Below are 17,832 nucleotides of genomic sequence, written 5' to 3'. Positions count from 1 at the left end.
GAAACTTCAAATTTAAACTGTAGCTAATCAATTATAGTATTTTTTCATTTCAAGTGCACTCTTATATTCAGCAGGTATCAACTCTCTCATTTTGCATGCTGAGGAAAACATAATACTTTCAAAATTCTGTATATTGCCTGTTAGTTCTCTGGAAATGTAGACATACAGTGGCAGCCCGAAATAAAGAACTTTGAAAACATATCACCCCAGTGTGGGATTAAAATATATTGATTACATACAGGTTTGGGTTTGTTTTTTCTTTTTTTTTTGATTAAAGAAAACATTAATCTGTTAATTTCTTTTATCTTCATTCGGTAGTTGAGCCAGCGAAGGGTTTTTTAAAAACAACCTGCAGAGGGGACCCTCCACTTATCACAGAATGTCGAGCACGGCCACTGTTTCTTCCTGCTTAGTCTGGATGCATCGGTTTGCACGGTCTAGGGAAGGATGCCAACCCTGTAGTTCAAATTCCGTACCCCTGACAGGAGATGTCAAAAAGCCAAAAGATGCAGGCAGATTTGTCCCCGTATATAGTTATGGAATTGAGAGAATCAAAGAGACAGATGAGCACAGTTGTCTCTAAAGCAGAGTTATTAAGGAGTACTTTGTCTTGTTAATTGATAGAGGCAGAATTTAAGCGAACTCTGATTACACTTAATTCTTAAAGACCGTGTGTCCAGGCATTTACAATATGCTGCCCAGGCTAGCAGTCTTCACAGCGATATTTGGAAATCCAAAAGGAAAATAAACTGTTATCTTACACGTTTGTGCGTGTGTGTGCGTGCGCATGTGCACATATATGTCTGTATGCTGCCACAAGCAGGATGTGGTAATGTGACTTCTGTTCAAATTCCTTGCTGTAGTAAGCAGGCTGGGTGGTCTTTCAAACAAGAAAACCCCTCCTAGTGATTTATATAGCTATGTAATACAATAGTAGTAAATTAAATAATTCTTCTGTGACTAGCAAGCATCCGTTTTCTATTTGAGAATTCACAATGATGCAGATGTAAATAACCTTTTATAGCATACATCCTTTAAATAGTGTAGGTTTTAAAATTGGGTTATATGCATGAAAAGCCCAGAGTATGCATACACTTTAAGTGTTGTCTTAAGGTGACATATTACATTTTTTGTATTTATATTTTGTGATACTGTAATTAAATCTGAGAGGTTAGGTATCTGGCATCAAAATAGATAGAAACTCAAGAAACTGGCATCAGCAGTGTGGTCTGGTTTTCATGCACAGTGGGCCACTTAACTGTCAGATAGTGATTAAGAAGTTATTTCCAAGGAGGCGTTTTCATTTAAACTGTTGTCAGATCTGCTGACTGATTTACAGCTTGGTTGACTGGTGAGGGATCTGCTCGGATGGCAGGGCTATGGCGAGCTGTCACTTTTCTCCAAGTGAACCACGAATGTTCCTCATCACTGACAAAATGAGAGATACAGCCCTAGAGGTGCAGTTTTCTGAGGAAGGTGCTTGAGGGCTGCACCGGGCCATTTGTTTTTAAAGTCCTTACCTATATTCTAATAAGAGTACATATGGACTTCATGTAGTGGGAATTACTGAAGAGTTTAGATATGGACAGAGGAAACACAGATGAATTTATAGAAAAATGACCATCACCTAACATTTAGCAATCACTTCGGAAAAAATAATGTCATTAAATATAGTGCAAGTTTATTTAATGCCAAGGTCTATCAATATATACCTACCTACCTATATAACTTTGCCTATTTTGATGCCTTTTTTTCAAGAACTCTTTTAAAAAGGCACCTTTTTTTAGGGACTCAGAAAAAAAATATTGATATTATTTAGTCGCTCAACATACAAATTGCTATGCCTTCGAAGGAGGACTTGGAAAGGTGATGCTGGGGGAGAGAAAGAGTTTGAAAAGGAATACATTTTAAAGTAAGATGACAGGTGATGCTTGTTTCTAACCCTTATAGGCACATAATAACTGCACATCTAGTAAAAAAAAATTCTGGTAACTTGAGCTTCAAGAGAAGCAGCCACTCTGAATGCATTCTAGCTTTACTCTGCTCCATGCAAAGGGATTTGTGAGTAAGAGCAGTTGCAGTTTCTTCTGTAGGCATTTCACACTTTCTGATGGTCACTTAATATACCGTATATAATTGAACAATGAACATGCCATGTAACACACTAACCAAAGAAAACCACCAGAACCTCCCTAAATATAACTACTGATTATTCTGTAGCATTATTTAACAGAAAGATGACATATGAAGCATTGCCACTCGCCTCCTGTAGTTGGCTTCGATTCTGCTTAGCTGTCAGTGGCAGAAGAAACCACCAAAACCTGTGCTCTTACAAAAAAAATCTCCATTCCTTTTTCAATCTTCTACTGAGTCCCATGTACAGAAATCTTTCTCAAGTGTGCTACCCTTGAGGTCCGTCTTATGTAACGTGCAGGTCGTAATCTGCACATGCTTTGGGAGAATATTGAAGCTGATGAGGTCAGCTGCAAACTCAATCTCCTTGCTTGATCCCTATATTTAGAGGATAAGGGATTTTAATTCATTGTGGCTGCTCTAACACTTTTAATCCTGAACACATTGCTAAAGGTATTTGGTATCTCCTTCCTGTCACTATACCTTTCTGTGTTTCTGTCCTGCCCTCCAAATCACTCCTTATAATTCAAGATACTTGAAATTAACTTGATAAGGGCACAGGGGAAAGTTGCACTACTTCTTTTTGTATATATGTGGTGAGGAAGATGGCTACAATATACCACACAACACAGAACGAAGAACTGTTCCAACAAATTAGGAACTGGCACAAGGATATAGGCTATTTTACAGGCTTGGAAGTAAACTAACAACATGGAAATTAGCTTTGACAACAGTTGCAGGTATGGAAAAATACAGTTAACAGCATAAATCCACATGGTATGTAATAGCCTACAATTATGCTAGCAGAAGCACTATCACCCAGGCATCTAAAACCACAGAGAAAGCAAGCCAAATAACTTGCTAATTGTGCTTTGTATGCAAAAAGTTCATGTTTGGTACATACAAATAGGACATTCTGTAATGGCAGGGGAGGGAAAAGAGACTGAAAGCTCATGCAAAACAGAGATCGTATCTAGCTACAAAAAGCAATCATAGCATTATCTCCAACCTACCGTCTATTGGACTCTTACCTTTTTGACATCCCTGACTAGATGATACAGAGTGTTGGACGGTCCGTGTCTCTGCAAAGGACAAATAAAGAAGAATAAAATAGTTTTGCATTGTCCAAAGACCTGCAAGATGGAAATCGTGAAACAGCTTTCTCACCTTAGTAGTTTAAAAATCAGGCAACTGAGACCATTTCAGTTGTACATTTAGCAATTAAAAAAAAAGTAAAATCAACTACAAAAGCATTATTTGACCTGACTTCTCTTTCGTAAAAACCCTTTAAGTAAGAAAACCACAAGAACTGCCACAATGGATGAAAACTAAGGTCCTATATCCCAGATAAGGATTCTGGCTTAGGCAAAGCAGAAGACCAGCACAACATGCACAGCCTCTGGGGGAGAGCGAAAGGAAAAACCGCTGCTTAAGCGTCAGCCTTCATGCACTCATGATCTCTGCTTCCACCGTTGGTGGCTCAGAGAACCTCTGAGGCTGTCTCGTCTGAAAGCCACTAACAGCATGCACAGTCCATGAATCTGTCCAGTCTTGACTCCACCTGACATGCAAAACATCCTGCAGCAGACTCCCACAATTTCAATTTTATGTTATGTGGAGAAGTACTTTCTTTTCTGTTGTGTTTTTGACTGTTACTGATATTTTAAGATACTTTTATTGGAAGTCTCCTTGGCTGTAACTGATGATAGACGCATATGTGCAGAGTCAGTGTTTCCATATTCCATTGCTCTGCACTTGCCAACACTTAATTTTATGTAACCCCATCACTGAGCATGATGAGACTTTCCTGTGATTCTTCATATGCTGCTTCAGATTTGCCTATCCTGAGTGTCACCAGCAGACACTGTCCCTTGAGTAGTCACTATTTTTTAGATCATCTCTAAACAGGCTGACCAGCAGTGGTCCCAGGGCAGGGTCATCCAAGTGATACCAGACCATGTACTCCTACCCTCTGTTTTCTGTCCTTCAAGTAGTTTTTAAACCATGAATGCCCCTTATCTTCTATGCCATGACAGCTAAATTGCTGTAATAACCTTTGAGGTTTTCAGATGTTGCCAAACAGTTTTTACAAAAATGGGTTGACCAAGTGCAACATCCTTATTCTCTTGCATGTTGACTTCGGAAATGGTAGCAAATTTCTAAGGCTTAACATTTTCCTACAGAAGCCGGATAAACTCTTTCTTGACATAAAATTGATCCCCTTGCATATTAATTTTATTCTTTCTTGTATTTTTACAAATTTGCCATGGCAGAAGTCAGACTCACTGGTTTGTAGCTTCTCAGGTCACTCTCAGAGCTCATGTTGAAATTTGATATTTTTTAACTGGCCTTGCAATTTTTTTGGTTCTAAGGCTATTATGGATGCACTAGGTCATATGTCATAATTGGTAATCTAGGCGTTTCACAGCCTGGGTCTTTTGGAACTCTTGCATAAATAATTTATGGTGATTTCTATAGCTTACAATAAATTTGTTCAAAACGGCCTTTTTTTAGCTGTAAAACTGAAGATTTTCCTCAAACTTACTCCCTGTAAAAAACTGGCTTTAGTACAAGAACTACAATGCTTATCTCTGTAGCAAGAAAGCACACAGGCTTTCTGTTCTTAATACATAGACGCTAGTTGATAGGCAAAGTTTAATCTTATCAAAGTTCAGATGGGAATCTGTCTCAAGGATGGCACAGATACCTGTTCCTCTAGAGTTTGCACAAATTTAATGAGTTCTTTTCATATTTGATATTTTTGAACGACTGACTTCTGGTCACCATCAGTATGATGCACCTCTGGATAACAGCCCAGTGTGGTAGCTTATGGTGGCAGGGCTTTCAAAAGTACTGGCAGAAGATGACTTTTTGAAAAGTGCTATGCACTATATCACAACCTCTCTCCAACAGACAGAACTAGCAATCCTAAGAACTAGACGATGTTTTAAGATTTTTTCCATATCACTTAAGAAATCTGTACGTATTGGTTTCTCTCAGTAGGCAATAATGATGTGAATGCTGGAATGTGTTCTGCAGTTGTGAACTCAGAAGAAAATTAAACCCGCGCAGTTTTATGTTCATTTTAAGGTCAAAGATGTAAAACTTGCAAACAGGCTTTTAAAAGTTGAAACTATCATTTTTGGAACATTCAGTGAGGACATGGGGAACTCCTTCACTGTAACAGACCTCCTGAAGTCATCAGATTTCAACTTCAAATTCAGATTATTATCCCAAGAAGTTTGCTTGTATTTGTTTTCCAGTGGCTGAGTTTGATTAACAGTTGCAAGATTTTTCTGAAACCATAAGGGTTTATACTGTCAGGAGCTATATATCACAATCCTGCAGGTCCTAAATTGCCAGTTACTGTCTTCCAGCCAGTACCATCTGCCCAAATCTCAGATTATGTTGGAATTACAATGACCAGAAATCAGCTGGTACTGTGTGTGGCTGAATCCACGCCTTACAAAATCCATATAGCAGATTAGGTGGGCAAGACGCAATGGGCTCCATTATATGAGAGACAAAGCTAAGACACAATGTGCACTCCTAACATGGAAAATTTCTGCAGTAGGTGCTGGCCGCCTTGTGCATCATCATGTCGTTGCAATAGAGTGGAAGCTAGAGCAATGAATATAGAGATAGAAAATGTGCCTTAGGTTGGCCCTACCGTGTTGTATAATTCCTCTAGCCGGGAGATGGTGAGAAAACGATGCATGCTTACTCCATTTTCTATGAGTAATTTCACAAAATCCACTCTGTCCAACACCAGTGCATCCAGCATCGCTTGCTCAAGGGAGCCCACCTGCAAAGCAAGCGATTAATTCAGGCCATTCCTGGACATCGCAGGCCGTATCCGTCTGGACCAGTCACCCTGGCATAAGCAGGGAAACCTGGCAAAATACTGAAGGTTGCTCTGCTAAGCTTAAAATAGGACAATCACAGTTTTAGTCTATATTGGTTTCTCTGATTCGGGGCAGCATCTCAAAGATGAGTGTCAGAGTGTTAAGATTTATATACTCAAGGAAATCCAGATTAAGACTAAGGAACTGGAACCCAGGAAACTGGTGACCACACCTCCACGCTATTCACCATCTCATTATTATCTTTATTTCTTACTTCTCAGACAAACACTTTATTTATATTGGGTATATTTGTTATGTGCACACCCACTCACTTCAATTCTGACTTTACTAGCTTTTTCCTCTGTGTGGAAACTCAGGGAAACTTTGATGCTCAGGAAACAGAAATAGCTTCACAATTAGTATTGTTTGAAGGGTCAAATGCCAGAGGTGTTCTTATGCAAAACCTCTCCTTTTCTATCTCTTGCAGGTTGGGGAGTGTTAGAAGGGTCAGAAATTACCTCATAGTTCCAGCTTTGAGTCTGCAAAATGATTGCAGCTTGCAGCAGTTATGCAAATTTTTGCTATGACGTGGAGATGGAGCAACAACGATAAGGACAGTTTAGTACCATTGAAATCCCTCGTATGTTTTGATGCATACTTATGCCCGATATTGAAGACAAGATAAATAGTCTTGTTCACTCCGTAAATGAAAAGGCAAGAATTTTTGAAACTAGCTTCAAGGGGCTGCATTTACTGCAAGGATATTTTAAAAGGAAGCTTTTCTTTTGTTATAATTTTTCCATGGGGAGCTGTAAATGCTCATGTAATGGTAACATATGAAATTTTCATGACGGTGACAAAACAAATGTCACAGTAATGAATATTGCGATCCAAGTAAACCTTCCAAATGAAGATATGGTGGGCTTTAAGGAGCTATAGATAGAGACAGAGTCCTGGGGTTTTTTGTGTGTGTGTTTTTTTGTTTTTTTTTTTTTCTCCTGGATGATTTCTACCACTGTAAAAACTGCAGCACAAGTTGGGTGTTGACTACTCCTCCTCTGCCCCACACAGTATTCAATAATCCCTCTGTTTACAGCCCTCCCACTCCTGCAGAGAAGCTCTGCCCAGGGCAACAGTGTTGGCCAGGGAGCCTGTCCCTACAGTGGGCAGCTGGAGCGTAGGATGGGGCAGCGGAGAAGCAGGCAGATTGATGCACAGCAGCACGGGGCGCGAAATTAACACCAGCTCAGGTTTGGAGCCACAGCACTTGTGGTAACATTGCTGATCAGCTCTCGTGGTCCACTTGAAGACCTCAATGTTTGTGCAGCGTGTTTTTGATCTCTGATCATCATCAAATTCAGTATTTGTGTATAAAAGTGTATTGCTTGAAGCACAAAGAAAATTTTTGCCCTTTCCTTTAATTTATAACCTAACATTTTAACATGGCTGTAAGCAGATACTTGTTTTTCTCAACTTGCTTGATAAGATAAATGTGTTGCTTCCCGTTTCTTTAAAGGTGTGTCTCAGTGTTAAGGCATCGCTAGATGTCACCGTTTCCTCGAACAAGCCAATATTAACATGTTTGTAACCGTGCTTGTCTTCGGTGGCTGCGAATGGGAACTTTGTGTTTGGCTGGAAGCATGACTCAGTGTATTTTAAACTGTGTTAAAACCACCCCTGCCAACAGGATGGATTTAATGTTGTGTAGGGTTTAAAGTGTTTTCAGTAGAAGATGCTGTATATATACTGTACCGGCCACTGTTGCCCGTAAATAAAGATCTGACTGCGGGCGATGTCTACTCTGTTCCAGGCTAATGCTAGGCTCAGCTGGTCTGGGGCAGATGCGTTAGCTCCTGTGTATACAGATAGGGATGCAGGGAGGAGAGGAGGAGAAAAAAGAAACAAGCCATATGTTAGACTCAGTCAACAGATCACCACCGTTATTCCTCTTTGTCAAAAGTCTCGCATATGTCCATGTCATTTCTGCAATTGATCTCACATTTAAAAAAACCCCAAACCTTCCGTTATCCCTGTAATAAAGTACTGGTTCTCAAATCTGAATCTATGGTTCTCAGATTTTCTCACAAACTTTAATTATTTCCTCACATCCCCCTTGAAAAATACAGTAGGTACACGTGATATAGGCAGACACAACTTGCAGTGGAGTGAACTGGTTTCCCTCCTCTTGGATGGGAAGCAAGAGCAGAAGCCAGAAGGGATAATGATCCAGCCACAGCAGTACGTGGGCGCACACACACACATGTATGCCCATGAGCTCACACGTGCACCCAGCGATTACAAACAGGTCCAACTCACACAGACCCCACCAATTTCAATAGTCATGCATTTTATGCACATCTTTTATGCATTCCCACCTGATAAGGTGGGGATCCTGCACAAGCATAGGAATTTCTCCTCTGTTTGTACTGAGGGGTCTTGGTGGGACAAACCTCCCTTCACACATGCAACTCTCACGTAAGCATGCTATAAAGCTGGTTTCAAGGTATAATATATCTGAGTTAAATAAGAAACTATGCAGATGATAAGATGGGTTTGGAGGTATTTGTTTTTGGAAGGGAAGGTATGTTTTTCCCTGTAGTTTTAATGGACGCTGTGGGACATTCCTGCCCTGCTGTGCTTTTTTAATATTTCACTAAGGATTTCATGGTTATTAGCTGATTTGTAATAATAAAACAGTATTTATGCTTCAGTGTCACAGGGAGAACTGGCCTGAATGAACTGATCAACCAACCAAATAAAGAGCCCTTTGACTTTTAACTACATAGCTGCTTGCAGCAATTAGGTGATGGTATAAAGGCTCATTTTTTGAAGGCCTCATACCTCCACTGTTTTCTTGTATTTATTAATTCTTATATCATGGAGTGAGGACAAACAAGAGCTTTTCATATCTTCAAAGCATTTCTGTCCCCATTTCAGTACTATTCAAAATCCTGCACTGTTCCAGCTGAAAGTGGACTCTCAAATTGGAGGCACAGAAGACATAAAGCATAACACGCTGGCCGCTGAATTTCTCTGTGAAGGATCAGTTCAGCAGGCCTTCGTGAAGCTTAGCCTTAGAGTTTCATAATGAACTTTGCAGTCAGCTCGCTGCCATGAAACTTTGCCAAATACTTGGCAACATATACAATGATTATTTGGGAGATGGTGGACTGTAGATCATCCAGATCAATTTTATTTTATTACAGAAATGAGCTTTTATAAAAAGGTAAGGGATGCAGGAGCAGGGTGATAGAAAAAAATGAAGATGAGAAGAAAAAACAGTGAAAACAATAAAAGACCTTTCTAAGGTCACTAAGAAGTAACAGGAGCACCCCTTTGTGTAAGACACAGCTTCTCATTGCTTTATACTACGACACAGACAAAAGCTCTCACAGGTGACCTCATGGGGTATGTCAAAACCATCTGAACCTTTCTGAGTTTCTTATACAAGCAACATGCAACATTCAAGAACAGAAAATATTTACCTTTGGGAAGGGAAAAAATGTCTCTATAGTTTTACTTATAAAAAACAGAAAAAAACCTACCCACAATCGGTATGATAGTGTAAGTAAAGTACAGAGAGCAAGTTCTCCCCCCTCTCTGAAGCAAACAACAGAACCTCTCAAAATGTCATTGGATCTCCTCCTTCCCATCCATGTGCCTGCAGGAGAAGCAAGAGCTTTGGCAGGTGCTCAGGCAAGCTGTCTGGTAAGCAGTGACGAAGGCACATGGATGAACTCCAAAACCCAGGGGCAGTGATGGCAGTCCCGCAGCCTGGCACCATTTTCTGCATGTAATGGGGGAGCTCCACCTCCTGCTTTTCCTAAGCTGACTGCAGCCTACAGGCTGGGCAGCCAGTGATGCAGCCTGGTTTAGAAACCATTTTGGATCAGGGTTGGATCCGATGGACTTGGGGAAGGAATTGGGCTACTTACACTGCCCTCAGTCCAGCCAAAACTCAAGCCAAGTCACAGAGGCTGCAGGTGAACATCTTCTGACCCTTGCAGTGAGCCTTCCCCAGTTTGTGTTGACTGACGTAGCATTCCTGGGCCTTTTTGTGCTTTAGGAAGGACCCAGCTGCCAGATGAACACAGGGCCTTCTGCTGCATCTGATCATGTGAAAGAGCAGCTGGCATGGGGCACCAAGCAGTGGCTGCATCTCCAGAAAGGGCCCCAAGGCCAGCAGTTAATCAGAATTGTTTTCTTTGAGCATTCTTATTGCACTAAATACTGAGCAGAGGCGACAGCAAGCTATGGTCCAGCCTCTGTCCTTCCCACCTCCCTCCATAGTGTTTAAGGCTACCAGCAGTGGACAAGTTTTCCTGTGGGTGCATGCGCAGCCCCAGAGAGGATGGTCTTCTCAGGGCTTGTTACTGTAACCGTTCATTTCATTGTCTCACAGAGTGCTGCAGACATGTGGCAGTTGAAGGGAATGCATGGTTTCTCAAGGGGTTTTTGTACTCCAGGTCCAAACCAGTCATCAGTTAGGGTGTAGACTGGGCCCTACAGGTCTGCATGCTGGGTCTCTGATGCACGTGGTGGGATGAGTGCTCCCAGAGTGAGGTTTGTTACTGGAAAGCCCTTGCATCCTTTTCCTCTTCCCTGTCTTCCCTATGTGGTCTTCAGGTGAATGTGGATTACACTGGCATTACATAAGAGGAGAAGGAAAACAAAAGCTATAAAAGTTTGTACAGAGCAGCATATGGGCTGCAGATGCGGTTTAATCAGTTTTGTTCCAGGACGGACTGATGACTCTTGACTCAAATGAAAAAGAAAGTATTCAGGCTACTTCAGGTGGAATGCTGTCCACTGTTAAGAAGTAAAAAGAATTCCACTACCATAAGAAAAACTCCCTAGAACAAAGCTGAGGTGGGCTTTCTTAAGATACTGTCTCCTTTCAATAATTTCCTTGATTGCATTCAGTGCCACAGACCACATATTTGAGTCAGCAAGAAGAATCAAAAAAATGACCTCTCTGAGGACCCATCTTGCTCATGAGCATCACTGCAATGTACCCAAATCAAAGCCAAAGGATATTTGGGAAATTAAAAAAACACAGTAGAGTTAATAACCTACTACTCTCATCAACTCAAAACAGGGATCACAGTGGAACCCCTTCTTTGGCCCTTAACACTGTCAGTGGTGAGAAATTGGCATTTCTGCTCCCTGCATTTCTGTTTCATCCTGTCTTATGTCAAGATTCTCTGCTTAGTTGTGTTGCATTATTGCAATTACAGTAGTATACTTACTGCTTTAAATAGTGTTTTAGGCAATATGACTAACATCTATGTAATATTTTCTTACTATCCTGGTGTCTGGCTGAGCATAAGATACATTCAAAAGAAAGTTGTAAGACAACATGACTAGTGTCTGCAGTGTGACTCTTCCTTCGTTTCATCTGCTCTTAGAAGAAAAGTTGCATTTGGGGTACAATGCGTTGATTTGGCAGTATTTTATTTCAGTATAGATATTGCTGGATATAGATAGACAATGCAAGGGTGGTGCAAAGTTGAACGAACAAGAAGGAGATCTGGGTCAGCTGTTGGCTCCTGCAGTTGTTAACTTCATACTCTTAGGTGTCCATTCAGGAGTGCTTTGATAACTTGCATAGATTCTTCTGGTAAAAAGTCAGATGGTCTATCCAGTATCTTGGACCAAAAATGCAATACTCCTTGATGATAAAGCCTGGGACCATAAACTTGGCTCTGTATCCTAGGTGAGCAGGGGTACATGTCAGCCAATAAGCGTTGCGTCCTTGCAGGATCCCAGATTACTAAAGAGTTAGGCTACAGGCTTTTAAGTACTGGCTAAAGTTTACTGTGATCAATGTAAAGCTCTAAAGGATTCTCCTGGGATAGTCTATGATACTTATCGCTCAGGAATCTGGAAAGCTGAAATGACACAAAACTGATCTATCTAGACAGAAATGGGTTTTGGAGACTCATTTCCACAGTGGTTCTAAGCATGCCCTTCCAACCAAAATGTTCTATGATTCTATGCCAGTGTCCTCTTTACATCATCATTTGAAGAAAAGAATTAGATTAGGGAAAATTGCAATCCAAATTAACTTTCTGCTTTGCATCTCAGCAGGTCTTACGTTGTCTTCTGCTTCAGCAGCTCCTTGGTGAAAAGGCTGTGTTTCCACTGCATTTGCTACAAACATCTTTCTGGAATTTAGCAAATCAATTGACAATAACAAAGCTGATTGATAGCAAAAACAACTATAAGGGCAGTAACCAGGTATCTGGCCAAACTCTGAAATCCTTTGGTGTCAGTGATTTCAGGGTTGGCAGACCATCACACTGTTTTCCAGGACCACCTGATACCACAAGATGGCTGTTCAGTGAGCATGAACCATGACTTATTCACAGGCCGGAAAGTATGCAGGGACATCAGAACCGCATTAGCCTAACATGGCTTATCTCAGAGGGTTACATGGCGGTAATATTTCTATATGCATACACTACACAGCACCTCTTTCCCAATGCTAACAATTGCACTGGGAAGGCTTCTGGAGCACCAGATGAAACATGGATGGTGCTGCTAGTATGCTCCAGACACTGCAACAGCTTCGTGAACTAGGATCTTTGATGCCACTTCAAAACAATTATATTTTAGAACATCTCCATATGCTGTCTTTAACTTCCCTGTCATATGCCGTCTGCTCAATTAGCAGCTGCAAAATGACAAAATCCATTACTGTTTGATTTCGAACTGTTCAAGTTAAGAGAGCACAAAGTTAAACTCTACTAATAAATTTACTTGCTACAAATTCATGCAATTGGAAACTTACTTCCCCCATTTGCATGTGTCTTGAAATTAAGAAAAAAAAAAGGGATTCACAAGCCATATGCTGTTGTGACATCCATGCAATGTAAATTGATAACCAGATTGGATGCCATTCCCTAGTTTATTGGAGATCACTTCCAAGAAAGATAGATCTGCTGACAAGATTAAACAAGTGACTCACGAAAACAAACAAGGAAATAATCTCTCATATTCGTTTCAGGGTTTGAGGCTTGTGGAATATCCCGTCCAGGAGAGTTCCTGCATTGGCAGTATGCCTGATGTAGGTTTAAAAAGAGACTAGCTCATCGGAAATTTTACATAGCAAGCAGGAAATTATACTTTGTGTTTCCCAGTCCTTGTCCTCCTCCTACTGCATGAGCAAATCCCTCACATCAGGGTGGGATTGGTAATTAGCTGGTATGTGCCTTGAATACTGGCTATCAAGGACTGCAAAAACCTCATCAGTGAGACTGAGAAAAAGCAACCAATATCCACTCACCAGTTCCACGCTTTTCTCTGTCCCCTTTTCACATATTGCTGAAGAGGTGAAAGAGGTTAATTCCTGTATTTAAACTTAGGAATTTCATAGGAATTTCAAGAAAATTCAGACCCAGTCTTCAAATCTGTTTACTAGTAAATCAATAGACAAGTGGTTCAGCATTGCTACCTTCTATTTCTTGATTTGATGAAAACCCCAACTATCCATCAGCCCGATGGGGTATATTTACAGAAAGACAGTATCGCTTTCGGGGTGGGCCAGAACCTTTGTACAAAGCCATGGTATCGATAAGGACAACTGACTCACCTGAGACAAGAGATCTCATCTTTGCACACATTGATTAAAAAGTTACATGGACTTTCATTCCCTGTGATCAGAAAGCTCAGATTAACAAGAGGCATCTCATAAATCTAATCTTCATTGAGTGCTTTCATAATCAGAAAGTGCTGAGGAGCAGGGAAGATGAAGTGTAAGTTTTAGTTCCCCTGGCTCTTGAGCAAGACACAAGTGCTGCTTGATCACCAAATCAAGATTGTCAGGCAAGCATGAAAGGAGATGTCAAAATTACTTGTGCAGGTCCAGGCACCTTCTGAGCTAACAGAAGTTCACTATGTCTTTCACTACTGTTATGAACAGAGAAGGTAATTTCATTTTGCTAAGGAGACGTCAGGACCGGTTAGGTACTTGCGAAATGGATATTCCAGATCCGAGAGGACTACTCATCTATGCGGACTGCAACCATAGAACAGCTGCTCATGTACATACTGCAAAAGAACTTTTCAAACTGAAAACAATCCCTCCCAGGCCTATGATTTATTTAGCTTCCAAGAGGTGACCACTTCAAGGTGGTGAAAGACTCCAGGGATCTATGTTGGGATTCAGACCTTGAAAATATACCTAGAAAAAGTGGAATCACAGCTTTAAGACAATCTGTATCTTACTAACAGAAATAAAGAGCCGTAGTTTCAGTGATTGTCTTAAGAACAAATGTGAACAGAATACACTTTAGACTGGGGATAAGGAAGGATCCAGTTATATTTATGATAAAAATGAAAACCGCAATTAAAATATTTCCTAAGGATAGAAAAGAGACATTTGGTGATGGATGCAATTCCTGTTCCTTGCTTTTTAATTTATTTTTGCTTTCTTCGCCTTGCTTTATATTGTTTCTTTGTGAAGATATCCAAAATGCCTTGAGATTTAATTATGCAGATGGCTAAAGCTTGTTACCTCAGGGTAGGAGCAAAACAGTCATGTTACCTGAAGGACAAACAACTGGTATCTTGATCGCAAAGAACAAAAAAAGTGGAGAAAGCAATACTACAGAAGCCTAAAGAAACAAAATCTACTGGAGCAAAATAATTCCAGTTCATTTTCTTGGCTGGTAGCTATCAGCTTGCAATCATACTTTTGAAGTGGCCAGTGCTTGTTTACTCCTCCTGTCCTCCTTATTTTGTTTCAAATGTTAGAGGTAAAATTTTTGAAATGGGATTAATAATTCTGTAACAGGTAAAATACTATCTTGCTTGGTTAGGTGAAAGTTACTCAGGCTTTCTACCTTTTCTCTTCACAGAGCTTTTGTGAGCCTGCACAGGAAGAAACTGAGAAGGAAACTGAGCCCTGGAACAAGCAAGAAAAATTTCCAATACCTTCTGAATACTCAGTAAAACTATTACATTTTTTGTTATGACTCAAATTCAGGTCTGACACATGGCATTATATACCCTCTTATTCAGGTGTTGGGGTGGCAATAGCATGAGGACAACTGCTAAAGAGCCTCATGGAGCATAACTTTCCCCAGTGACCTTTGGAAGTCCATTCTCTAATGTTTCTCAGATTGCTCTTTAGAATTGTTTGATATGTCTCATTCTTTGTTTTTAAAATCAGTATGGCCTGTATTACACAGCACAAACCAGTCCAGACAGCAATAAGATGGCCATGGTAATTGATACATGCAATTTGTGAAAATCCCATTTGGGAAAATAGCATATAAATGGAGGGCTAGAACCCCCCAGCCCTTGCTTAGGAGAATAATCCTTCATTGAGTAAGTACATGTGCTTTAGAGCCTTTAAAATCTCACCTTCTTCTGTATTTGTGAGAAGATATTAAATTACCTGATAATATCATATTTTGAAGGGAGCCAAGCTAAATGGTGTGTCTGCAAGACCAGGGTTTAAAATAAACTGTAGCTACAGCAGATTTATTGTAAGACAATCTTTTAAGAGCGTAAGTGTAACATGAAATGGCTTAGAAAGATTTATCGACTTATGAAGTTTAAGATCAAAACCCCTACCACCCCAAAAGCTGAATTCTTAGCTCTACCAGAGGAGGCTGGAAGGAATCCCACACAGACTTTCCTAGGATGACTACATATAACATTTTACTTTGACAATAGTGCCAGTTTTGTCTAAAGGGAGATAACCTCCTTCTGTATGTTCTACTAGCCACCCAGGCAATCTAAGTCTGAGAAGTTCTTTGTCTGTCTGCTTGTCAAGTACTAACCTTCTCAGGTAACCGGTGGGGGGGTCACCACTGATGTTTCTTGTGATGCATTAGCAATTGTGGGTGGAGAATAAAAATTCAGAAAGGAAAACCAGTAGCTATTTAAACATTAAAGCAAGACCTGGATTTGTATAAAGCAGTTAGAGCAAAAAGTGTACTTCAATTTCACGGTATAAATTTACCATCTCAGTACGGTAGATACTGTCAATAAATGCAGGTTTCAGCACAGCAGAGACACAGAGTTAATCCATTTGGATTGATACCGACTCACTGTGGAGTGAAACTCCATTACCTTTCAGTAATGCTGTCAGGATAGCTAAATCAATATCCTGATGTCCTTCTGATCCCATGCGAAATACTGTGATCTGAAATGTTAAAAGATAATACCATTATTGAAAACAAGGTAATTTTTTTAAAAAGAAATTAAATCAAGGCAGCATCATTTGGATCTCAAAATGTCCTGATGGCTACAAGATGATCTTACTTTACAGATTTTATGAGAAGCTTATTAGATAGGATTAACACACGGTATTTTTTATGAGATAAAATTTGCTAAAGATAGAAATTGTATTAATAAGCATATGGAAGAAAAGTCTTCAGTGATACTTGCAGGCTGAAATTAGAGATGAAGGAATGTTATTCTATTAGAGTAACATTAGATTTAGTGTTCCCAATACCTTACTAGGAGGAATTAGCTGTATTATAGGTTGTGGACCTAATTTACGGCATATGGCATTGAATAAATATTTTCAACCAAAATTCGCAATTTATTCAACCTCATGATTTTATACAGCAGAAAGTTAGGCAAATAATCTAAGAATTAGGCTCCTAACAGGTCCAGAAACATCTTTAGCCATGTGTGGTCAATGACCTATCATTATAGGATATAAACTTTGCGGCAGTGAGGTGAAACACACAATTCATAAAGAAGAAGAATGAATATAGTGGGGCTGTTCTTTCAAGCCCGTTTCACTCTTGGTTAAAAATGCACTGAAACATATAGAAGTGTAAATCCCCTTGCTCCTTTTGTTGCCATGGCAATAGCTGCTCTTGGGCCTCGGCTTCTTGTGAAGCAACTGAGACTGCAGCTTTTTCTTAGTGCCTTTCCTTTACTAATGAAACCTGTGTCAACATTTTGATCTGAATATCTGTTATCCGTTTTTTGTTTTTTTTTTTTTTTCCTTTTGCCAGTACAGACTACCTCTTTTTTCTTTTTTTTTTTTTTTTAATTAAGTGATACCTTTAATTAGGAATTGTGTAAACATATTTTACACTCATATTCAGCCGCATATATTGTCCCCACATTCCTAAATTCCTACTCAAATAGCACCACTGAACTGCGGCAGCATCTGGGATAGAGATCAGCAAACATCAGGCCACAAGAAAACAGTGTACTGTGATGGGGAAAGGAGATATATAAAGTGGTCAAGGCTAAGACAACACCTTGGTGACAAGCTTCAGTTTGCCAGCTGAAATAGCCCTGCAGAGTGCATCCCAAGGAATCCAGTGTAGCCTTCCCGTACCACCTATTTTACCTTCGTCTGACCCTAGAGCTCTGGGTGCTCTAGGTGTTCAAAGAGACGTAAGAGACTTTGGCATCTGTGGCAGTAAGTAGTACAGCTACGTAAAATAATAGCAAATAATAGCTCAGTTAGTCAATTGATTTAGATGACGCCTAAAACAATTAATGTGAGATAGCATTTATATTAGGTGCCCTCCTCAGTTAAAGTAGGCTGTATTCAAATAAGACTTAGTTTGACCCTTCGTTGTGTTCCTGAGACAATGACTGAATGCAGTGTTGCCACATAACAGTCTGATCATAACATCCTCACAACAATTTGCAGTTTCCTACACAAATTTTGCAGCAACAGTCATATCTGCACCACTGAAAGGAAGTGTGACAGCCTGGCAAGCAGATCAGCTAATGCTGGGAATGTCTGGTTTGCATCACTGCACTTGGTGGCACCACTACACGGCAAATGGCAAGGTGACTTAGGGCATAGTATGGTGGTGGACTCAGCAGTGCTACGTTAATGGTTGGACTGGATGATCTTAAAGGTCTT

At 40.2% G+C, this 17,832-nt stretch overlaps 1 protein-coding gene across 1 annotated transcript in view; it reads right to left on the bottom strand.

Moving 5' to 3' along the window:
- TRPM3 (transient receptor potential cation channel subfamily M member 3) overlaps nucleotides 1–17,832 on the bottom strand; it is a 415,507-nt gene that overhangs the window by 50,609 nt on the left and 347,066 nt on the right. Inside the window, exons 9-12 of the mRNA XM_054184768.1 lie at nucleotides 16,062–16,134; nucleotides 7,731–7,831; nucleotides 5,804–5,938; nucleotides 3,165–3,215 (exon numbers count right to left, since the gene is read on the bottom strand). Of these exons, the coding sequence (XP_054040743.1) occupies nucleotides 3,165–3,215; nucleotides 5,804–5,938; nucleotides 7,731–7,831; nucleotides 16,062–16,134 (360 nt within the window). The remainder of the gene's footprint in view (nucleotides 1–3,164; nucleotides 3,216–5,803; nucleotides 5,939–7,730; nucleotides 7,832–16,061; nucleotides 16,135–17,832) is intronic.

Source organism: Rissa tridactyla, chromosome Z (assembly GCF_028500815.1).
Source record: "Rissa tridactyla isolate bRisTri1 chromosome Z, bRisTri1.patW.cur.20221130, whole genome shotgun sequence".
Classification (NCBI taxonomy): Eukaryota; Metazoa; Chordata; class Aves; order Charadriiformes; family Laridae; genus Rissa; species Rissa tridactyla.
The sequence above is the reverse complement of the archived record's forward strand: the minus strand, read 5'-3'. Positions and strand labels throughout refer to the sequence as shown.